General features: G+C 36.3%; 1 protein-coding gene across 5 annotated transcripts in view; it reads left to right on the forward strand.

Annotated features, from left to right (window-relative positions):
- The window catches only part of LOC150080216 (histone-lysine N-methyltransferase 2C-like), a 1,301,638-nt gene that overhangs the window by 539,710 nt on the left and 738,424 nt on the right, over positions 1 to 23,504 (forward strand). For all 5 annotated transcript variants that reach the window (XM_090381514.1, XM_090381519.1, XM_090381517.1 and 2 more), the window contains exons 36-38: positions 12,485 to 12,535; positions 12,635 to 12,770; positions 19,296 to 19,597. In XM_090381514.1, coding sequence (XP_090237640.1) covers positions 12,485 to 12,535; positions 12,635 to 12,770; positions 19,296 to 19,597 — 489 coding nt within the window. The remainder of the gene's footprint in view (positions 1 to 12,484; positions 12,536 to 12,634; positions 12,771 to 19,295; positions 19,598 to 23,504) is intronic.

Raw genomic sequence — 23,504 nt, forward strand, 5'->3', positions numbered from 1 at the left:
ATTCTTTTATCTTCTGATTTTTAATGTATGAATAATTACTGCTGATAATCAGATCAAGAGTTTTACTCCCTCTCCTTTTAATGCTGCTGCTGAAAACAGTCATCCAATAAAACTACAAAAGTTTTGGTAGTGTGTGAGTGACCAATCCAAAAGTTCTAGTCTATATCTGGGAAATTAAAATTCCCATTATAAGACAATCTGATTTACTGGCCCACTCTATTTCTCTGTACAGTTTTGTTGTACTCATCAGAGTCATTAGGCGTATAACACACTCCTACTCGAAATTTTGCTCTCTCTCTCAATGCCTATGTCACACAAAACTGACTCACTGCACTGTCCATCCATGGTAACTGGATGTACAGCAGGCTCCCGTTATAAAGCGGTTCGCTTTATGCTGGTTCGCTATAACGCTGTTCTTATATTATAACCCCTATCTGATTATAACGCTGTCACAGATCACTATAACGCTCTTTTACAGATCACTATAACGCTCTTTTACAGATCACTATAATGCTCTTTTACAGATTGCATTTTTAACGAAATCGTTTCATTTGATGGAGTCGATAGCTTGAAAATGAATAGCAAAACAGCATTAAAACGTTTCCCACGCCAATTTGTGAAATTTTCCTACGCTTAGTGAAATTTTTTCGCATGTTAATTTAATTGCAGTACAGTAACTTGTTACATAGTTCCGAGATCAACATTTTAAAAAATGATCAAGCATATTGCTTGTAATATTTGTGTTATATGCATTTATCCGAAGTCTAGTAATCACTCAGTACTGTATTAGACATCGGTCGAAACGGACAGTTTACTTGAACATTATATCATAATTAATGCAACCAACGCAGTAACATTTTCGAAGATTTAATAATGGCTGATAAGAATGGAAAAGAAACAATGTCTGAGCTCAGTACGAAGACTATAAATGTAAGAAAAAGACTGAATTTGAAAATCAAATTAGACATTTTGAAGTGAATTGATTCTGGTCAAAGACAAGCGGATATGTGTTATGGATATGGAAATAATTTTACAATTATTTTTTTTATAATTGTAAAAACAATTATAAAAAAAAATAAAGAATTAATTTTAGCAGCGGGAAAGATAGCTGTTCCACTGAAAGCAACTAGGGCTAGGTCGGCTATTAGGATTGAAATGGAAAGACTTTAACTAATTTTATTGAAAATAATATCCAATGCAGAATTCAGTTAAGTTAAATATTATTAAAAAAAAAAAAAAAAAAAGAGAGAGAGAGAGAGAGAGAGAGATTAGCCAATATAATGATCTGAAGAAAACTCACCTAAGAAATATATAAAATAATGTGGAACCATTTAAAACTAGTAAGGGCTGGTTGAATAGATTTAAAATCCAGGGAGAAGCCACAAGTGCAGAAGGAGCTGAAACTTTCAAAAAAAAACTTTTTAAAATTATTGAGGAGGGATATGTGTTATACTTCTCAACAAGATTTTAACAGAGATGAAGCAGGACTTTTGTGGAAACGAATGTCTAAAAGAAGTTTCATATTGAAAGAAATAAAAAAACATGCCAGGTTTCAAAGCGGCGAAGGAGCGGTTCACTTTGCTGTTGGGTGGTAATGCTGCTGAGGATTTAAAATTAATCCCATTTAATTTTATTTGGAAGAGGGCCAAAGTTCAACCCAAAATCCACACATTTTTCATGATTAAATTCATCAATTAAATTCATGATTTTAATTGGAATTTTAAGTTTAATTTTGATACGTGTGTAGTTACCACATAATTATATACGTATGTAATGCAGAATATTTTATATGTACAAATATTTGAATATTTATTCAAGGCAGAATGCACTGGTCCCGAAGGAACTAGTAGTTGTTGGTGACTCTATTATCAGGGAAACGGGGAACATGCTTTGTAAAAAAGATAGGTGGAACAGGAGCAGGGTATGTCTCCCAGGGGCAAAGGTTGATGACGTTGTAGAGCGAATATCATCTTTTAAGGGCACAAAAGGTGATATAGTTGTACACGTTGGCACTAATAATATAAAGAGTAGGAGACCGGCAGAATTACTTAACAAGTACAGGTCACTGTTGAACAAAAGCCGAGAATTAGGGTTGAATTTGAAAGTGTCTGCAATTCTGCCCAGACACGATAGGAGGGAGTATATGATGAGAGCCTTGTCGATCAATTCGGCCCTGGAAAGATTGTGCAAGGCTCAAGGGGTAGAATTTTTTTCAGCCTGGACTACTTGTTAACAGGAGAGATTGCTTCTACAGGGATGGGATACACTTAAATAGAAAGGGTGCAAGAATATTTGCTGATGCTATCGAGGCAGTGTTAGGTGGGTCGGAAAATTGCTAGCTTAGGGGCAGACAAAGACCAATAGATTGACAGTAGCCACTGACAGAGGTGAAAGAGATTCTTGCACTGCTTCTATTAGAATGAGCAGAAGCCTGAAAAACAAGATGCATGGTATTTCAGAGACTGCTGGGAGCCATTGCGGTACAAGTAAACACATGGGTTGTGTTAGGGTAGCTAAGAATAGAAACAGGTGCAGGTATACTTGCGTGTACACCAATGCTAGGAGTTTAGTAAATAAATTTGATGAATTTGGGGTATTGCTCAAAACATCAAAGGCAGATATTGTTGGGATATCAGAGATGTGGTGTCACACAGATATAAGAGATGCAGAACTGCAATTTGGGGAGTACAACGTCTACAGAAAGGATAGACAGGATAGGAAGGGGAGAGGGGTTATGCTCTCAGTTAAGAAACACATAAAAACCAAGGAAGTGAAGCCAGTCGACATCGCTGGACAGTGCAGTGTTGAGTCTGTTTGGTGTGACATAAGCATTGGGAGATCAAAATTGAGAGTAGGAGTGTGCTATAGGCCTAATGACTCTGATGAGTATAATAAGGAACTGTACAGGGAAATAGTGGGCCAGTAAATCAGAGAGTCTTATAATGGGAGATTTTAATTTCCCAGATATTCACTGGAATTTGGGGGCTGGTTACTCACACACTAGCAGGGCTTTTGTGGATTTATTGGATGATTGTTTTCTACATCAGCATGTTCGGGAGGCAACTAGAGGGAGTAATACTCTTGATTTGATTATCAGCAGTGATTCTTCATGCATTAAGACTCTGCAGATAAATGAACCACTAGGTGGCAGTGATCACAGTGTGCTGAAGTGGGATTTACTCAAAGAGGTAACTACCATTAGGGGTAAAGGGAAGGGTTATTGCTTCCGTAAAGGCGACTACGATGGACTGAGACAGTGTTTAAATTCTATACAGTGGGACCAACTGATGATGTTACCAACAGCAAATTCAAAATGGGAAGCATTCAAAGAACTTATCTTGGAAGCTACTAGGCTTTACATACCAACTAAGAAATATTGTTCAAGGTTTAGGCCAAAATGGATGTCAGATGAACTAATGAGGCAACTGGCATATGGCAGAGAAGAAAAATGCATGGGATACTTACAAATTAACACATGACACAGAAGCCTATGATAGATACAAGTTGATATGCAACCAAGTTACAAAGGAGGTTAGGCAGGCGAAGGCAGATTACGAGAAATCTTTGGCAAGGGATGCAAAGAAAAACAGCAAAGAGTTCTTTACTTATGTAAACTCTAGAAGGAAGGGGATGAATCAGATTGCTCCACTTGATATTGCTGGGTCAACTGTTGATGATCCTGCTGAGGTAGCTAACAAACTAAATGAATATTTTGCATCGACATTCACACATGAGGAGTTGTTCAGCGAGGGGAATGCCAGAGGTGTATTCAGCTCTAGCAGTAAGCTACAGAATCTTGAAATAACTGCGAGTAAAGTGGAGGAGAAACTGTTGAAGATAAACACAAGAAAGGCACCCGGGGTGGATAGGATCTATCCAGTTATATTAAAGGAGGCAGCAAAGAAGTAAGCAAACCCTTAGCCATAATTATGAGAGCTTTCTTGGACTCAGGGGAGGTACCCATAGACTGGAAATGTGCAAATGTGACCCCAATTCACAAAGGAGGATCAAAGGCTGACACAAGTAATTATAGACCTGTGAGCTTAACTTCTGTTCCAGGAAAATTAATGGAGGCACTGGTTAAAGAAGCACTGCAGGATCATTTAGACAAGACTTCAGTTATAGCTCGGACATAGCATGGTTTTGTTAAGGGGAAGTCTTGCCTGACCAATTTGATTGGATACTATGATGCAGTCACAAAAGAACTGGATGCAGGGTATGGCTTTGATATTATATACTTGGATCTTAGGAAGGCTTTTGATACTGTTGCACATGGAAGACTGCTACACAAATTGGATCAGTGTGACATTGGAGGCAAATTGCTGCTATGGATAAAGGAGTGGTTGAGGGGGAGAAGACAGAGAGTGGTAATCAATGGACACTGCTCATCGTGGACTAATGTTATTAGTGGAGTCCCTCAGGGCTCTGTGTTGGGTCCATTATTGTTTTCTGTATTTATAAATGATATTGACGATGATTTATCAAGCTTAATATCCAAGTTTCCAGACGATACAAAGGTTGGCAGGGTTGTCAAGGACACTACTGACACTATGCTGCTGCATAGTGACATTCGGAAATATGCCTTTAGCCAGCGGGTGGTTGGTTGGTGGAACAGACTTCCATCCCTTGTAGTGGAGGTTGATAGCCTAAATAAGTTTAAGGCTCAGCTCGACAGGTATTTTGAACGAACAGAGGGGTGAACTGGAAGTGGGGGTTTTTTTTTTTTTTTTTTTTGGCTGCTGCTGCATAAGCTTGCTTTCTTGCAACAAATGCCTCTACTAATGCTAATGCTAAATAGTAAGTAACAGTCTTGGCTTTCTTGTGACTTATCCTTATGATGGATAAGCCACGATATAATTAATCCATAAATAGTAATATGTCCAACAAAGTTTAACACGCTTTGTTTCGCCACTTTTTTTTTTAACACATTCAGTGTTAAACAAAGTGGTGAAGCCACTGCCATTAATTCAGTTTCACTAAAGCAGTTTTTTTGAAATTAACTTGTGCTAAATTACTATTAGATCCATGAAACAGAATTGCCCAGTCATAAATCATGGCCATTGGATGCTTTGGCGTCTTGGTTTATGATATACATATATATAACCCCAGGGGCACTCACATCTGGTGATTATGGGTTTGGCACACCCAGTGTCCTGGATATCAATCTTCTGTTTCCTTGTGATTCCCTTCTACTTTTGACTGTCTCTCTCTCTGTCTCTATCTCTGTTTCAGGGTAACTTTGGAATTTTTTTTTTTTTTTTTTTGCTGGTGCAGCATAAGCCTCAGGCTTTCTTGCACCATGTAGCTAATAATATAATATATATATATATATATATATATATAATATATATATATAGAAGAGGAAAAGAGTGGGGGAAAGAACTGAACTTGGGGGACACCGGCATTAGTGGAGAAGTTAGAAGACAGAGAGCCATCTACCATCAACCTCAGTGAGCGATCACAGAGAAAACTGGATAGCCAATTACAAAAACAGTTGGCAAACCATAAGATGGAAGCTTGTTTAGAAGACCTTTATGCCAAACACGATCAAAAGCCTTTGAGATGTCAAGAGCAACTACTTGTGTTTCACCGAACCTTTCCATTGAATTAGTCCCTAAATGGGTAACATAAGCCAGAATATCACCAGTGGATCGACACTGACGGAATCCATACTGGTGATCGTTGATCAGACGGAAGGTTTCTAGGTAGTTTAAGAATTGGCGGTTAATTGATTTCTCCCTTACTTTAGAAAGAGTAGAAGTAATTGCAATGGGACGATAATTGGATGGGAGGGATTTGTCACCCTTTTTAGGAACTGGCTGGATATGAGCAAATTTCCAAGCAGAAGGAAAAACACCTTTAGAATAAGAAAGTGAAAAAAGGCGGAAAAGAATAGGAGTAAGTTCAGGAGCACAGGTTTTGAGAACAAGTGGAGAAATACCATCAGGACCTGGAGCTTTCTTAGCATCGAGATTCATCAAAATCCTTCTGATATCCTTTTAACGGAAGACCACAGGAGGCATTGAATGGAGTGTGTTGGGAATGGTGGGAGGTGTTTTATCAAGATCATTAATACACGAGCTGGAAGAAAAATGGGATGCTAGCAGGTCAGCTTTATCCTTGGCTGAAGTGACAACAGTACCATCTTGTTTGGACAGAGGTGGGAGAAGAGATGGGCAAAAGTTGCGGCCAATAGCTTTGGCAAGAGACCAGAATGCTCGGCTACCATTAGGGCAAGAAGCAAGTTTTCTACTCTTAGCCTGTTCAAACTCTAGTTTGGACTGATTAATGACTGCTTTACAATTGTTGCTAGCTTTGGTGTAGGCAGAAAATGACACTGAAGAATTAGAAACAAGCCAATTACGATATGCAACATTCTTCTCTTGAACAGCCTTAGCACATTTATTGGAAAACCAAGGTTTAGATAAAGGACGAGATTTTAAAGTGGAGTGTGGGATAAAGGATTCCATTCCTGCAAGAATAATTTCACTGACACGATCTGAGCAAACGTTGACATCAGAACTTTTGAAACAGTAATCCGACCAAGGAAAAGAAAAAAGAGAAGTCTCGCAGGTCATCCCATTTTGCATTCTTGTAATGCCAAACAATACGAAGTTGGGAATAGCCATGAGATAAAGGTTCCATTGGAGAAGAGACAATCACCAAGTTGTGATCTGAAGTGCCTAAAGGACCTCTCACTTCGCCCGTGTACTTAGAAGGGTTGTTTGTGAGAAAAAGATCAAGCGTGTTGGCTGTATGATTAGGATTGTCCGGTATTCTTGTAGGTAAATGAACAATCTGTGCTAGGTCATTAGTAATTGCAAAAGCCTCAGCATCTTGACCTGCTGGGTCGGTGTGACTAGAAAACGGAAGCCAGCTGGAGTTGTGAACATTAAAATCACCAAGGAAAATTACCTCACTGTTAGAAAAGTTGGACTGGGGAAAGTCAAGTTGCAAAGAGAGAAGTCAAAGAGTTCCAAGTGATTAGTGGAGTTAACAGATGAATTTGGCACAATGAGGTAGAGAGATTTTAAGCCAGAGAATATCAAAGAGAGGATATTCCAAATTGCCAAATCTCTGACAGGGAATATCAGAACGGACATATGCACAAGTACCACCTTTGAGGCGAAAGGAATCATACAGCGAATAATTTGGGCATCTGAGATGAGCAGTAGTTGAATCAACCGATAACTGAGATTCTGTCAGAAAAAGTACATGGGGTTTGGCAGACTGCAAGTGGAAATGGACATCGTTTAGATTAGAATTGAGACCATGTATATTTGTGAAATGAATTAGGAAGTGCTTGGCAGGTTTAGATCTTTTTGCAGATAAGCTTGCTCTATTAGTTTGACAATTCATGGTGTATTCAATAGTAAGAAAAAGTGGGTGGGACATGCTGTATGAAGTAATGAAATTTTTGGATATGGTAAGAATATACCCAGATCCTTGACATAACGTGGCCTCGACAATGCTCCCCGCATACACAGTACTCGGACTCCCTCCAGTCACTATCTGGCAGAGTAGAGGTAGCAAGATTATACACTAGCTGATCCGAAAGCCTCCTAGAGAGTTACCAATAGGTTCAGTCCGGTGTACTAACTAGCGGCCAGCCTGCGAAAACCATTTTAGAGCTGTACCCTCGAAATGTAAGGAATATTGAATCTTGCCACGACGTTCATCATAACCTCAAAAGTCATCAATCATACTGCATGATGGAAGAGATAAGGAAGGGTTGACGGGAACTTAGCTCTAGAGACTAAACATGGGTTCCACCACTTCAAGCCTCCAATAAGCAAAGCGGTGGTATTTCATCGGTTGATGAGAGTCATTGGTTGATGGCAGTTCTATGTGATGACTTACATAGTACTGCTTGGTAACATAGAGGGGCGGCGTTACTCCATGTGGTTTGGGCGCCACACTTCGACCCCTGCTTACGTTGGTTCACACCTGGGTGGTCACCCACCATGTACTTGTGCATGGAGGTTATACCCAGGATTACTAACAGTGAAGGTGCAAGCAGAGGATTTGGCTGTCACAGACCGTTCGGACTTCGCCGAAATTGGGTCCACTTGACTTGAGTGTCACTCGAATATCAGTTCCATCTGCGTTTTAGACTCTCAGGTAGCAAGTACAACTTGTCTAGCATATCTGAGAGAATGCCTGTGACAACTTCAAGGACCCTTACCTTAAAGCCCATGTATTTACTTGTTCAATGATGACTCCAGCAGTCTTTGAAATCTTCAGAACTTTGCTTTCCAGGCCTCTGCTCATTCTAATAGAAGCAGTGGAAGAATCACTTTTCCTCTGCCTGCAGCCACTGTTAATCTTTTAGTCTGTGTATTCTCCTAAGGTAACAGTTTTCTGACCCACCTAACATCGCCTTGATAGCATTAACAAATATATTCTTGCACTTTCTTAATTTTATTCTTTCTATTTAAATGTATCCCCTCCCTGTAGAAACAATCTCTCATGTTGAGTTGGACAGTAAGAAGATGTTGACTAGTTTCGGCACATTTTGAACTGTTTTGGAAGATAGAGTGAGAATTATAGAAGCCAATTTGGAAGAACAGTACCCATGTAAGTATCTACAAACAAGGCATGCAGCAGAAACAGAACATCTATGATATAGAGAGTCAAGATACTTTAACAGATTGCTAATTAATTAAGCTGACTGCTCTTTTGAATGGAATGTAGAAGTCTGGGAGAGGTTTGAAGGCAGTGTCTCTAGATGTGGGAACAATATTCCATGGTAGGGCAGATTTGTTATTTGTACAGAGTGAACAGCAGTTTGGAAGGAAATTAATGCTGAGAGCAAAAGAAAAAAACCCAGTTTTCTTTGATGTAGAGGAAACAATATTTGTGATGTGCCAATGCCAAGAGAGGTTAGAAGTCAGGGTAGTTTACAATAGGGAAATGTAAATCTTGTCTTTGCGATGATACCGATGTAAGCATGGTTGTTAATGACAATAATCAATCCATGAATCATGGTTTCCTGCCAGTGTAGGATGATGGGCCGAAAAATGGCAGTTCATGTTTTCCATTGATAAATGAAATGGGATGAACCAAACGAAAAGTTGTTAAAAAGGAAGGAAGACCTAGGGTAACTTTACAGACCAACTCTAAGTTCTCTGACCACTGGAAACAGGCTTCAAAACAAGTCATGGTTCTGTTAATGTGTAAATGCTCCCCTTGTTTTTAGGCCTAATTTGAAAATTGCCCCTGTTAAAAATAAACTAATTATTTCTATAATTCCTACTCAATCTACAAAATTGAAACTCTCAATATACATAAACAGAAGTTTATGTATATTCAGAGTATACATAAATCAATTTCTTTGATTTCCTAACTTTAAATTTCAGAAAAAACTTAATATGAAAGCAGCAAAAATATTCGATCAAGTATGCATTTTTGTAATTATATCTGCTAAAAAGAAGCAGGCATTCACCTTCATTATAGAACGCATCACTACATTCTTTTGTAATTCCTGCTTCATCGCAGCACCGCTGGCTATAACAAATCAACTCACATGGAGTCATTATTGACGCTGGAGCTATGTCAGTCACTATTGACTGGTGTAGCTTCAGTGTCACCATTACCAAGTTGACTGGCAGAGCTGACAGGGATAAAAAAAAAAAAAAAAAAAAAAAATGTCGGCAACTGTTTCTTGTCATAGGAAACATGACCAAAAGAATTGCTATTAATTGTTTTTGAAAAAACTAAAACATCTTATTTCCTTTCTTCAATCTGTACTGAATTTACTAACACAAAATCAAGGAAATTCCTCTATTGGAAGCCACAGTGGAAATGGAAAAAAAGCTGGCATAAAACTGATAACACAATGTGCATTTAAAAAAAAAAAAAAAAAATGCTTTACTCTAATTGTTTTAGGGAACAAGACAACATTATTGCTTTATTGTTTTTCTGTAATTATCATAAGCAACAATATCAGTGCACCACATTTTCTGGATGTATATTTTATCTTCTAACGAAATTTCCAGAAAATATTTCATTTGATAGCTGTGTTATAAGTTTTAAAATAATTCATTTTTGTCTTGATAGTGGAGAACATTTTCTGCTTCTAACATGTAATTGTCAGTAAACCCTCTGGAAGTATTGGCAAATGAGCTGTTTATAAATTTCAGACAACCTTGTACAGATGTTTTATTTTGCCTTGTACATATGATTTATTGTGGAAAGTTCCTTGCGGTAAAATCAGTCAGTAGTAGTCCTTTATTGTACCTAAAGTAATTCTATATGGTGTGGGAATGGAAATGTTTTTTGCTCATAATTGATGTTAGTACTTTTCCAATTTTCCCAAAGCCGATCATCTGTAAATTAGAAGGACAGTAAAAGAGTTGATAATTAGTGATAATAATTAAAAAAAAAAAAAAAAAAAACATAATTACAATAAAGTGCATTTTTTTTTTTTTTTTTTTTTTTATTATTATTTTTCTTTATTAACTGATCACTACAATGCACATTGTAGTGATCAGTTTTTTCCATTTCCATTGGGGCTTCCAACAGATGAATTTCTTTGATTTTCAGTTAGTAGATACAATACATATTGATGAAAGGAATACGGTCTTTTTTTCTTTTTCAAAAACAATTGCTGCGATTCTTTTGTTGTTTCTTATGTCAACAAATGGTTGTGCGTCTTTTTTTTTTTTTTTTTTTTCTCTCCTATTTTGCCTTGTCAATAAAGCATTATGAAAAACTGATGCAATGCCATAGTGTTCACCACTCAGTGTAAAAATAACTTCCCTTTGTAAACAGGTAAGGTAAAAAGGTAAACGACAGCCATTATCAACCCACTGCAGGATGGAAGCCTCCTCAACAGTTGATGTTGAGGGAAATGGACCATAATCTGCCACACTGGTCCAGTGCAGGTTGGCAGATTGACTGTATTTAGCAGTCAGGGGTTGAACCCCGGTCTTCTCAAGGAGCATGTGTTACTGCACTCCCACTCCTGACCACTAGACTACACACGCTAAAAAAAAAAAAAATAAACAAATGTGGTGCCACGTTTCATGAGTGCTAGGCTAGTTAGGGCTGGAGTGAAAAATATAACTGAAAAAGGCTTAAAAAGGCACATTTTTGTATTTTCCATGAAAATCAATAGAAATTTCTGAAATTTTAAGTGGGAAAATGAAAGAAAATTGTTCTGGATCTGGCCAGAAACTTGATCTGGGTAAATATTTACTGCAGAGGATGCAAGCAGAGTTAATTAAAATGATATGCAGAAACCTTTCTAGCAAGGACAAAGTGGTGATTAGCCCCATTATATAAGGCAGTGGTTAGCCAACATATATAAATGCTGTATATATAAGTTTGTCACCTTCATTTTAGGAAGAACATAGATATGTTTGGAAAGGGTGCAGTGAAAAGCAATAAAATTAACTATTTCAAAAGTCACAGAAGGATATTCCTACCAAGATAGACTGTGGTTGTGTAAATTTCAGTCTCTGGGAGCAAGCAAAGTGGCTGACCCAGACTTTTTTTTATATGCTGAAATATTTTTACTTTAAATTTGGAATGTTGATCTGGATAAATTTGTTAGTGCCTTGTCGTGTATCAGAATATGAATGGCAAGACAACTACTTGGGTTTGAGGCACATGGTAAGTCTTTGAATTCCACAGATTATTTGTTATAAAGAAAGGGAACTTGTAATAAAAAAAGTTACACACACAGTTGTAAAGTTCTTTCTTTCCTTTTGTTTTGTTTTGTTTTGTTTTTTTCTCACAGAAATGTACTATTTTATGTATATACAAATTCTTTTGTTTCATAGATTATAATTTCTATACAGAATTCATAGATTAAAATATTTTGTTCACTTTGACTTGTGTATTTTCAACAGCTGAAGAGAAATTAAAGTTTCATTACGGAAGGCCCTGTCTGTTAGTAATTTATTATCGAATGTAATCTAATCATTAGCTGTTATTTCTAGGCTCACTTTCCGATATTATTCTTCATTGCTGCTCCTACAAATTCTTTTGCCATTATTCTATGAAAGTCAGTTACTCATTTCTCCCCCCCCCCCACCAAAGTATCAAGAAGCCATGCAGCATCCTGATATTCAAAAAGCACAGAATTTTCTCAAGTGGAAAAAACAATATCAACAGCCAGTTTTCTTGACCCAATTTTTAGTCAAGATGACTGACTGAAAATAGGATTTTCATCAAAATTTATTCTTAGTGTCAATGATTTTGATAAAAATAAACCGAAACTAAGTTCACAATTTCTTGGCAACTTTTAACTTAGTTTCAGTACGTGTGTGCTTTGATTTTACCTTGAATACAAAGTAAAGTGGTTTTAATGTAAAGCATATATTCTGCCTAGTGTAATCACTCCCCCCCCCATCAGCCTTTTGAAGACTAAAAAAGACTTTACAATCTTCTAAATCGGTAACATAAATTTTCCTATCCTTAATAATTTTGAATCTTGAGTTAACTGTTATTAAAATCTTTTTTTTTTTTTTTTTTTCAGCAAAAAGCAAGAGAAAATAGAGCAGCAAGTAGAATTCAAAAGGCCCAAGCTGTAAGTACAAATTTTTGATTGAGTTTTATTGTTTAATAGTTAATGTAACCAGAAGAGGATGCAAATATATTTCTATCAATAAACAATTTTCATTTTTAGGAAGCAGGGAAACTAACTCGAGATCAAAAAACCCAAAGAGAAGTTGATCAAGAAAAGCAGTGGAAACAACTTCAAACGCTCAGACAGCAGCAGCAGCAGAAACAACAGAAGATACTTCAGGAAAAGAGAGCCCAAGGTATTAATTGAAAGAATTTAAAATATAAAACATTATACTACAGAATATGTTTGTAACCCTGAGATTACACAAGAGAGAAATAATTTTTTCTGACTATAAAAATGAGATAACATTTCTTTGTTCTTGTAATATTGTGTATTCATTATTAACTGTATTTTGTTCTTATATGTATTGATACAATTTCTGCAGTTCACTTTTTAGCCATCCTTATTTCCAGAGAATTCTCATACTACAATTTTCCTTCTATATCTGTTTTCTGGGATACTGCCATGATTTATGTTTCCCTTCAAACACCCAAAATTCAATAGTACTAGGACATTAGGCAATAATTTGGCTGTGGATTGCACCTGGACTGATCTGTGAAAAACACACGCATTTATTTTCTGTTTAATTACAATGTTCAGGGTGTCTGCATTCTTCTAGTCCTGCGAGGTCAATTACTCATTGGAATACACACCGTAGGTCTTCTGGTATAAAGTCTGTCTGTCCAGATGATTTCATAGTTTGCATTAATACTCTGTTGCTTCTGCAGAGTATTGATTAGTTGGGCATTTGAAAATTGATTGCAACACAAAAGAAAAGAGCAATTTGCCTATGTTCTTCGACCGTGACCCTGACATCTATGTTTCTTGGAACCGATTCCTGCTCTTACCCAAGAGTTATGAATGATTGCATATTTTTTTATATCAATAATTATATGTAATAGTGTGCAGTATAGAAAAAGTCACACCTTTTAATTGCTTTGAAGAATTCTTTCAGACCTTTATAAAAATTTCACTTTTCTTCATACTTCATTTTATGTGTAGGGTACTTCTAGTTGTCTTTTTCAAACTCAGCTTAGAAAGTGGTATACCATGAGTTACATAGGTTGCAGAACAATAGTATATTGATGCCTCAAAATTATGTTTAAAAGCAGTTTTTTTTGTATATTGTGGAGATGCAATTCCATCAGTTATGCTACTTCACGCTGTTTGCTTGAAAGAAACACGAAAGTATGTCCAAGGTCTTGAGTGGGCTAAAGTACCATGCCTTTTCTTGGAATGCCTGTGGTGAGCTTAAAGTAATTACATTACTCATTGGTCTGCAAGGAGGTTTCTCAAAACACTGTTGTTTTGTGTTTGTGGAACAGTCCTACAAGAGAAAAACATATCTGCAGCAATACAAAAAGAGGGAGGAATTTTTACCAGGAGAAGTATATAAAATACGTTCCACTGGTTGAATAAAAAAAGAAAGTTGGGTTTTTTTTTTTTTCCCATCTTTGAATATAAAGCTTGAATTAATGAAGAAAATTTGTTAAGGCTCTGGATAAAGAAATAAATAGATTCGGATACCTAAGGGAAGTATTCCCAATTGAACCGATGCAAAACTGAATTAAGGAATTATCGTTTGGCTTCAAATAAAGAATCTTTTCAAATATTTTTCTTTCTAAAAAATATTTGAAACAAAGCTATAGCTGAACTAGCAACTTGGTGATCATCTTGAGCAGACCAGCATGGATTTCTTTTTATTAATAGGAAAGAAAAATAATTATGAATCTTTGGCATCAACTTTACTACAATGTTGTAAAGATATGGACTTTTGAATGTCTTTGAAAATTTATTTTCTTCATTCCCATCTCAATTTTTACTTCCCCACAGAATTTGAGGGATTTAAGTGACAAACAAGGGAGAATGCTTTCATCAGGATATAACCACAACATGAATGTGGTGCCACGGTTATTGGATACTGCCATTTTGGGAGAATGCTGCTGGTTTCTTAACAGGAAAGCGAAATGCACTATGAGAAAAACTCTCTGAGTACCAAATGTTTCTAAGAATAATGAGTGTATTTAGTACATTATATGTTTATTAAAATAATTTAAAATGAATAATTTATTTTTCAGATGAATTATTGTGTGATATTTGAAGTTGATTGTTCTTTAAGTTGATAAAATTTTAGTATAGAGACATAATTTAGGTATTTTTGAAATCGGCAAATCAATTTCTTTTAGAATTGGCAACTTTTGAAAAAAATAAAAATAAAAAATTGGTCAATGTAAAAAATAAATAATTACTATTAGTATTAGTCATATGTTTCAAGTATGTTTGGGCTTACTTCACTGGCTAAAAAATTTAAAAAATAATAATAAATAAGTAAATATAGTAATAGATAGATAACATAATAAACAAAATGTTAGACTACCTTCTCATGTAGGTGTCTATTCAGATGACCTTTGAATTTCCTCAAGCTGCCAGCCTCAACCACCCATAAGGATAAGTTATTCAAGTAATTAATAATCGTTTGGCTAAAAGGAAACTTCTTTCAGTTGAGTCCAAACCACTTTCCCCATATTTGAATTTATAGCCTCTGGAATCATACCTGAGTATTCTGCCATCATTCATTTTACTTTCACCTCTCAAAACCTTAAACACCTCTAAGGTATCTAGAGGAGACTTAATTGAGGTTTCCCATCTCACCAGTTGCATTTCTTTGTTATTGAACCCTTTGAAGAAGAGCTACATTTTTTTTTAGGTGCAGTCTTTACACTTGAACACTGTATTCCAAGTGTGGTTTTAACAATTGCATTATAAAATTCTTGAATGAAGAGAAATAAATTTATTTAAAATGCTACAGTGGTATTCAGAAGAAGTGGGAGAGAGAGAGAGTGATTATACAAATTCTGTTTTTCATTTTTTTTTTTTTTTTTATGAAAACCCCAAACACAAAAGGTATTAAAACCTGTAGTACTACATTTGAGGTGAAGGTTGAGAAGATGAAAGAAAATGCTTGTTAACGTTATACTTGAATTTCTGTAGATTATGATTTTCTGAAAAACGTATAAAGGGAGGTGGTTCCAGAAAACAAAAGTTGAAGGGATAAATGAGGAAGGAGAGTAGTTGGTTCTGTTAATTTGAAATTTGATAGTAAAAGGATGTTGGCAGTTGTGACACACGTTTGGGGGACACAGAGGGGGGGGGGGGTACATGTTGTTTGAAGTAATGAAATTTTTGGCTGTGGTATATGCATCACATCAATATACCCAGTTCTTTGATATAATGTGGCCTCGATAACATCCACCGCATACACACACTACACGGACTCCTTCCAATTACTGCCTGGCAGAGTAAAGAAAGAAATTTTATACACTTGGTGATCCAGATGCCTCCTATAGAGTTACCAGTTGGTATGGTCCAGTGGACTATTTAGCAGATCACCTGCAAACACTGTTCCCATCTGTTCTTTTTGTTAGGGAATGACCCTCCTCAGTCATTGTCATACACCACTCACAGTCAAATACTTATTTCTGGAATGTACTCTATATAATAATGCTCAACTAGTGTCACTCAGTTCTCTGGCAAGCTTAAAGGAACCTTTGTCACTTAATCATATCATAGGCGAAAAATCAAATCTCAGAGAGTTCTTCTCCTTCCTAAAATTAATAGGACTGTATAGCCATTTCTAACTGCTTCTACATCAACCAACTCAGGCAGTATGAACTACTTTCATAAGTGCAATATGGCCTAAGTAGCCATTGCACTTAAAACCTCATCAACAACAACAGCAAACACTGTTTTAGGGGCTGTACCCTCAAAATGTAAGGAATTCTTTATCAATCTCAAAATGTAAGTCCAGTTCTTTATCAATCTCTCAGTATAGTTATCAAAATCATCAATAAAATAGTCACATAGCAAATATGATTGCCTTTCCAGAAAATTTTGTGTTGATAATGAAGAATAGTATGTGAGGGTTCTTTTACATGATTTGTTAACCTTTTTAATACGGTAATTAGTTTTTTAGAAAGCAAAGGAGACACATTTAGCAAAGGAGATCAGAAAACACAAAAACAACACATACTATATGGCTTGGAATTTTCAAAAACTTAATGAAGTATCACTTCAACTTCAGGGGAAATTAATTACAGAGATAGACTGCAAACGCATATTAAAAGTCTTCACTGAAAAACTGGAAATATTTGAAAGCAATTTAATGAGATAAAAATTTCATGGTATGCAAGAGTTAGCTGAAATCAATGAATCTGTCACCGAGAATGATCTTAAGAATTCAGATCATTTGTGTTCTTTAAAAGGTGAAATGAAAAATAGATTTTTAGATTTGTTTTCTTTTCAAGTGAAGCCGTGGATGTAGTGCTGGGTCTGCTAGTGAAGAAATTTGACTCATTGAATTAAAATGTAACAAAGAATGCAAATATAAATTTCAAAAGGGTGGAATTGCTGAGTTGCGGGGATCAAAAACAACTAAACTTCTTTATCCAACAATGTAGCCCGAAATGGCCAAAGTACTTCTTTGCTTTCCAACGTATTATATGGTTGAAAGTGGTTTTAGTTCAGTGAATAAAATATTAACAGAGGAAAGAAACAGAATTGATATATGTTCAAGAGTTAGAATTAAACTTACTAACATCATACTGAACATTGAACTTTTAGCTAAGATGCATCAGGCTCAGGAATCCCATTGAATAAAAAGAGTAAGTATAAAGTATTTTCTTGTTTAAAATTTCATGGGGGGGGGCAATTAGGAAAAAAATTGTCTAAAAATGCCCTTTAGGGGACTATATTTAACAAAAGGTTGAGTGCCTAACCATTGCCTTATACAATGAGATAATCACTGCTTTGTGCCTTTGGCATAATTCCTGTATATCATTGGTAGAAACCCATGAGCTTTCCTAGCAGCCTGTCTGTACTGCTCAGAGAAAATTTCTGCCTGTAAAATTATCCTTCATTTTCCACTGCATTTATGGTAGTACTAACCATATGCATTACCTTGCATTTGTTAATGTTAAGCCTCAATTGCCATTTCTCAGCCCTTCTGCCCAGTTTTTCTAGATCTTGTTACAGTAGCATACCATTATTTCTGTCATTAGCTGCCAGCCAACTTTTGTATAATTGCAAACTTAGACATTAAACTTGATATACCTTCATCAATAGAGTTGATAAATATCAAAAACAAGAAGTAAATTCAAATTACCAGAGGCGAGGTTGATCTAAAGAAAAATTGTTCATTTATAAAAGACTCTCCCCAGACCCTCCCCCCCTCATATCCATATGTAAGAATACCAGAGCAGGACTGAGGGTTGCTCATGTATCTCATTGCTTTGTGAGATCTCATAGAGTCTGAAATAACATCTTTCTTGAAGTAGTCTAATCAGTTGATGTCTAACATACAATCCAAACAAAAATATAGAAACAAAATCCTAGATAAGCTAGTGTCTGAACATGTACTATACTGGTAAACAACTCTATGACATTATTTTAATATAGAATGTATGTGTTATCAGTGAAATTTTATTTGTGGTGCAGCGCGAACTTGGAAGACATCCACTTTTTGGAAAATGTTCTTTTTTGCTTCTTTTTGTTCAAAAAATTTCATGTTTCCTTCCTGCTTACAATTCCACAATCTCCAGCTTTTTGAAAGTCAAAAATTGGCGGCTCTGATAACAAATAGGTTTATTTCAGCATTTACACATATTGAATATGCTCCCTGCACAGTAATCAGGAAATATTATGAAACAGTCATGATCCTGAACTAACCAGTTACAATTACTGTATAAAATAGACTATCTTGGTTTATACTACCACTCCATTATAAGGATTAAGCAATGTTTTTACTGTATTTATCTGTAAAATCAGCTTCTTAAATTGATCACCTTTGATGACTTGATCAAAAATAATTAAATTTTTTTTTTTTTTTTTTTTTTCATAATTAAATCAACTTTCATCACAAATATTATTACTATAATTGTAGTACAGTACTATGCAAACAAAAATTATTTATTTTTAATATATATCTTACTATTTTATAAAACTCCCTTTTCAGATTTTATCAGATTGGCATGGTTTCGCCCACTGGCATTGCTTTCCATTTGGTCTGGTGCTGTTTTGGGCCCTTTATCCTCTCAGCCCTCTTACTCAGTTCTGTTAACTTTGGTCATTTTTCAACTCATTCTTATATTATTATTTTTCCATAATTGAAAGATTTTAATCGCAAACCAATGTCATTACTTTCAGAATATATTATTTCTGTAATTAATGTTACTGCATATATTTTTATTATTTTTAACCTTGGAAAATGACTTTCTCATCCTTTATTAAGGAAATGTTGGCTATCTATATATAATTATGGCATACTTCTAACAGGCCTTTGTTATAAAAGTTCAATTTGAGTGATTACTGAAGAGAGATTTTTTTTCCTTTGTTGTCATAATCAAAGTGAATTTTCAATGTGATAATTTACCACAAATTACAAATAATTTAATATTAAAGTACAGCCTCCATAAACAAGTAGTCAATCATGCAAACATTGAAGTGTATGCTTTTGAGCAACCATAGTTCAGTTCCACTTAACTGCTAAATATGGTGATGCACTCTTTCTCTCGTGAACTCTGCCCTTATCTGGTAATTCCAGAGTATAATCAAAAAAATTATATTTATTTAATGAAAAATTATTACTTATTGAATATTTCCACTATTGAATATTCAACCATGCTACATTGGTCTTTATTCATTTCTTGTGTCTGTTATAATATAGCTCTTGTTACTGCTAATCAAGGAACAGAGCAAGATATTTTGTCACCAGAAACACCTGCTGTTCTTCAGCCAACAATGACAGGAGCATCTTCTGGAACTGTAAACTCTCCTTTAGTGTCAACAACCCCGCCTACTCCTACGTCAATAGTGCCTTCGAGTTTAAGTGATGCTTGCCAGCTCTCACAGACTTCTGGGACACCTGTGCCGCAAGCAAGTGATTCACCAGGTGCTCAATGTGGTGGAGCTTTGGGATTGCAGCTTCCAGCTTCTCCTCAGATGTCTGGACAAATTAATATTACTCAGGTGAATTTACTGAATCTTACTAGTTTTATGCTTAAAGACAATACATTTTGATCTGTATATTTATTATGAAGATCAATTTTAAAAAAACAGCTCTGTTTTTACTATTCCTAGTTTCTCATAAGTTCCCTTAATTTGTGTTGTATGAGTTGTTTTGATAATTTTAATTAATATTTATTAGTTAAAAATTATTTCCTTTTCATTTTTATAGAAATGTGTATGTGTCTGAATATACCAGGTTGCAGTTCCACAACTTGTTCGATACTAGTTCCTTAGATGACATTAGATGACTAGGCACTTGTGAAGTGATCAGATTGTGTTGGTTTTTAAGGCTTTGCATGGACTGAGCAAGTTCATTGAAGATGGAATTCTTCCTCTTTCTCAGACTGGACACATGAGGGAAGGCATAAATTAAAATTGAGGAAAGATCGTTGCAGAATAGCTATGTGGAAACTTGCTTTCAGCAAGCAGTTGGTTGACTGTTGGAAGAAACTTCTGTCTGTTGTTATGGAAGTGGGTAGTTTGAATAAAATCAAGGAAGAACTAGAAAAACGGTTGGAGGGGATGGGCAAGTGATGTGGGAAGTTTTTTTTTTCTTTCTGATTCTATATAAGCTTGCTTTCTTGCATTATTTTGCCACTACTAATTATTGTGCCTTATTTGTATGGTTTTATAGAACCGTATAGACCCATGTGCATGAACAATCAGCATGTTTTGTAACAAACTGAAAAATCACAACTTAATGGTGGTGGAAAAACTATATGCTCTATCAAAGATTGGATAACTGTGGTCATAGTCGAAGACCTTTAACGACTCCTCCAGCTTCTGACTATATTTTACCTTAAGGCTTCTTCAAATCATCTTTTAAGGGCGCAAAAGGTGATATAGTTGTACACGTTGGCACTAATGATATTAAAAGTAGGAGACTGGCGGAATTACTTAACAAGTACAGGTCACTGTTGAAAAAAAAGCCGTGAATTAGGGTTGAATTTGAAAGTGTCTGCAATTCTGCCCAGACACGATAGGAGGGAGTATATGATGAGAGCCCTGTCGATCAATTCGGCCCTGGAAAGATTGTGCAAGGCTCAAGGGGTAGAATTTTTTTCAGCCTGGTCTGTACTTGTTAACAGGAGAGACGGCTTCTACAGGGATGGGATACACTTAAATAGAAAGGGTGCAAGAATGTTTGCTGATGTTATCGAGGCACTGTTAGGTGGGTCGGAAAACTGCTAGATTGGGGAGATACAAGGACTAATAGATTAACAGTAGCCACTGGCAGAGGTGAAAGTGATTCTTGCACTGCTTCTATTGGAATGAGCAACAGCCTGGAAAATAAGATGCAGGATATTTCAGAGACTGCTGGCAATCATTGGGATACAAGGAAACACATGGGTTGTGTTAGGGTAGCTAAGAAAAAGAAGAGGTGCATGTATACTTACGTGTACACCAATGCTAGGAGTTTAGTGAATAAATTTGATGAATTTGAGATATTGCTCAAAACATCAAAGGCAGATATTGTTGGGATTTCAGAGACGTGGTGTCACACAGATATAAGGAATGCAGAACTGGAATTTGGGGAGTACAACGTCTACAGAAAGGATAGACAGGATAGGAAGGGAGGAGGGGTTATGCTATTAGTTAAGAAACACATAAAATCCAAGGAAGTGAAGCCAGTCGACATCGCTGGACAGTGCAGTGTCGAGTCAGTTTGGTGTGACGTAAGCATTGGGAGATCAAAATTGATATATTGCTATAGGCCTAATGACTCTGATGAGTATAATAAGAAACTGTACAGGGAAATAGTCTTATAATGGGGAGATTTTAATTTCCCAGATATTGACTGGAATTTGTGGGTTGGTCACTCACACACTAGCAAGGCTTTTGTGGATTTATTGGATGATTGTTTTCTACATCAGCATGTTCGGGAGGCAACTAGAGGGAGGAATACTCTTGATTTGATTATCAGCAGTGATTCTTCATGCATTAAGAATCTGCAGATAAATGAACCACTAAGTGGCAGTGATCATAGTGTGCTGAAGTGGGATTTACTCAAAGAGGTAACTACCATTTGGAGTAAAGGGAAGGGTTATTGCTTTCATAAAAGCGACTACAATGGACTGAGGCAGTATTTAAATTCTATACAGTGGGACCAACTGATGATGTTACCAACAGCAAATTCAAAATGGGAAGAATACAAAGAACTTATTTTGGGAGCTACTGGGCTTTACATACCAACTAAGAAATATTGTTCAAGGTTTAGGCCTAAATGGATGTCAGATGAACTAATGAGACATATGGCAGAGAAGAAAAATGCATGGGATACATACAAATTAACACATGACACAGAAGCCTATGATAGATACAAGTTGATCTGTAACCAAGTTACAAAGGAGGTTAGGCAGGCGAAGGCAGAGTACGAGAAATCTTTGGCAAGGGATGCAAAGAAAAACAGCAAAGAGTTCTTTACTTATGTAAACTCTAGAAGGAAGGGGATGAATCAGATTGCTCCACTTGATATTGATGGTTCAACTGTTGATCATCCTGCTCAGGTAGTTAACAAACTAAATGAATATTTTGCATCGACATTCACACATGAGTTATTCAGCGAGGGGAATGCCAGAGGTGTATTCAACTCTGGCAGTAAGCTAGAGAATCTTGTAATAACTGAGAGTAAAGTGGAGGAGAAATTGTTATATTAAAGAATTTATTATATTAAAGAAATTATTATATTAAAGGAGGCAGCAAAGGAAGTAAGCAAACCCTTAGCCATAATTATGAGAGCTTCCTTGGACTCAGGGGAGGTACCCATGGACTGGAGATGTGCAAATATTACCCCAATTCACAAAGGAGGATCAAAGGCTGACACAAGTAATTATAGACCTGTGAGTTTAACTTCTGTTCCCGGAAAATTAATGGAGGCACTGGTTAAAGAAGCACTGCAGGATCATCTAGACAAGACTGCAGTAATAGTTAAGACAGCATGGGTTTGTTAAAGGAAGGTCTTGTCTGACCCATTTGATTGGATACTATGATGTGGTCACTAAGGAAATGAATGCCAAAAATAATTTTGATATCATATACTTGGATTTCAGGAAAGCTTTTGATACTGTTGCACATGGAAGACTGCTGTACAAATTGGAGAGATATGGCATTAAAGGTGGGTTGCTACAAAGGATAAAGAGATGGTTGGGTAGGAGAAGACAGAGAGCGGTAATCAATGGACACTGGTCTTGGACAAATGTTATTAGTGGAGTTCCCCAGGGTTCGGTTTTGGGCCCATTGATGTTTTGTATATTTATCAGTGATATTGATGAAGGTATATCAGGTTTAATTTCCAAGTTTGCAGATGATACAAAGGATGGCAGGGTTGTTAAGGACAGTAAAGACAGTATGCTACTCAAACTGGATCTAGATAAGTTGGGCAGATGGGCTGAGAAGGGGCAACTGAAGTTTAACATTGACAAATACAAAGTACTGAATATGGGTAGCAATAACCGAAGAGAAACGTACCAACTGTGTGGTACTACACTCAGGGAAGTGGAAAGTGAAAAAGACCTGGGGATAATTGTGCAGTTCATATGAAGTTCTGTGAGCAGTGCTGACTGGCTAGGTCATGGAGTCTTGTCAATAATATGTAGGAATTTTGCTAGCACGGACAGGGAGGTGATTATCCCTTTATACAAGGCAATGGTCAGGCCACACCTACAGTAGTGTGTTCAGGTCTGGAGGCCTCATTTTAGGAAAGATGTCAAGTTGCTAGAACGAATACAAAGAAGGGTAGCAAGATTGGTGAGGGGAACAAAGGGGTGCTCTTACCAAGAAAGGCTTAAGTTATGCTTCCTCTTGCTCAGATTAAGAACCTGAGGGAGCACAGATTCAAATTGAGGAAAGATAGCTGTAGAATAGATGT

Source organism: Mastigoproctus giganteus, chromosome 9, assembly GCF_048544385.1.
Source record: "Mastigoproctus giganteus isolate SK-2022 chromosome 9, ASM4854438v1, whole genome shotgun sequence".
Taxonomy (NCBI): Eukaryota; Metazoa; Arthropoda; class Arachnida; order Uropygi; family Thelyphonidae; genus Mastigoproctus; species Mastigoproctus giganteus.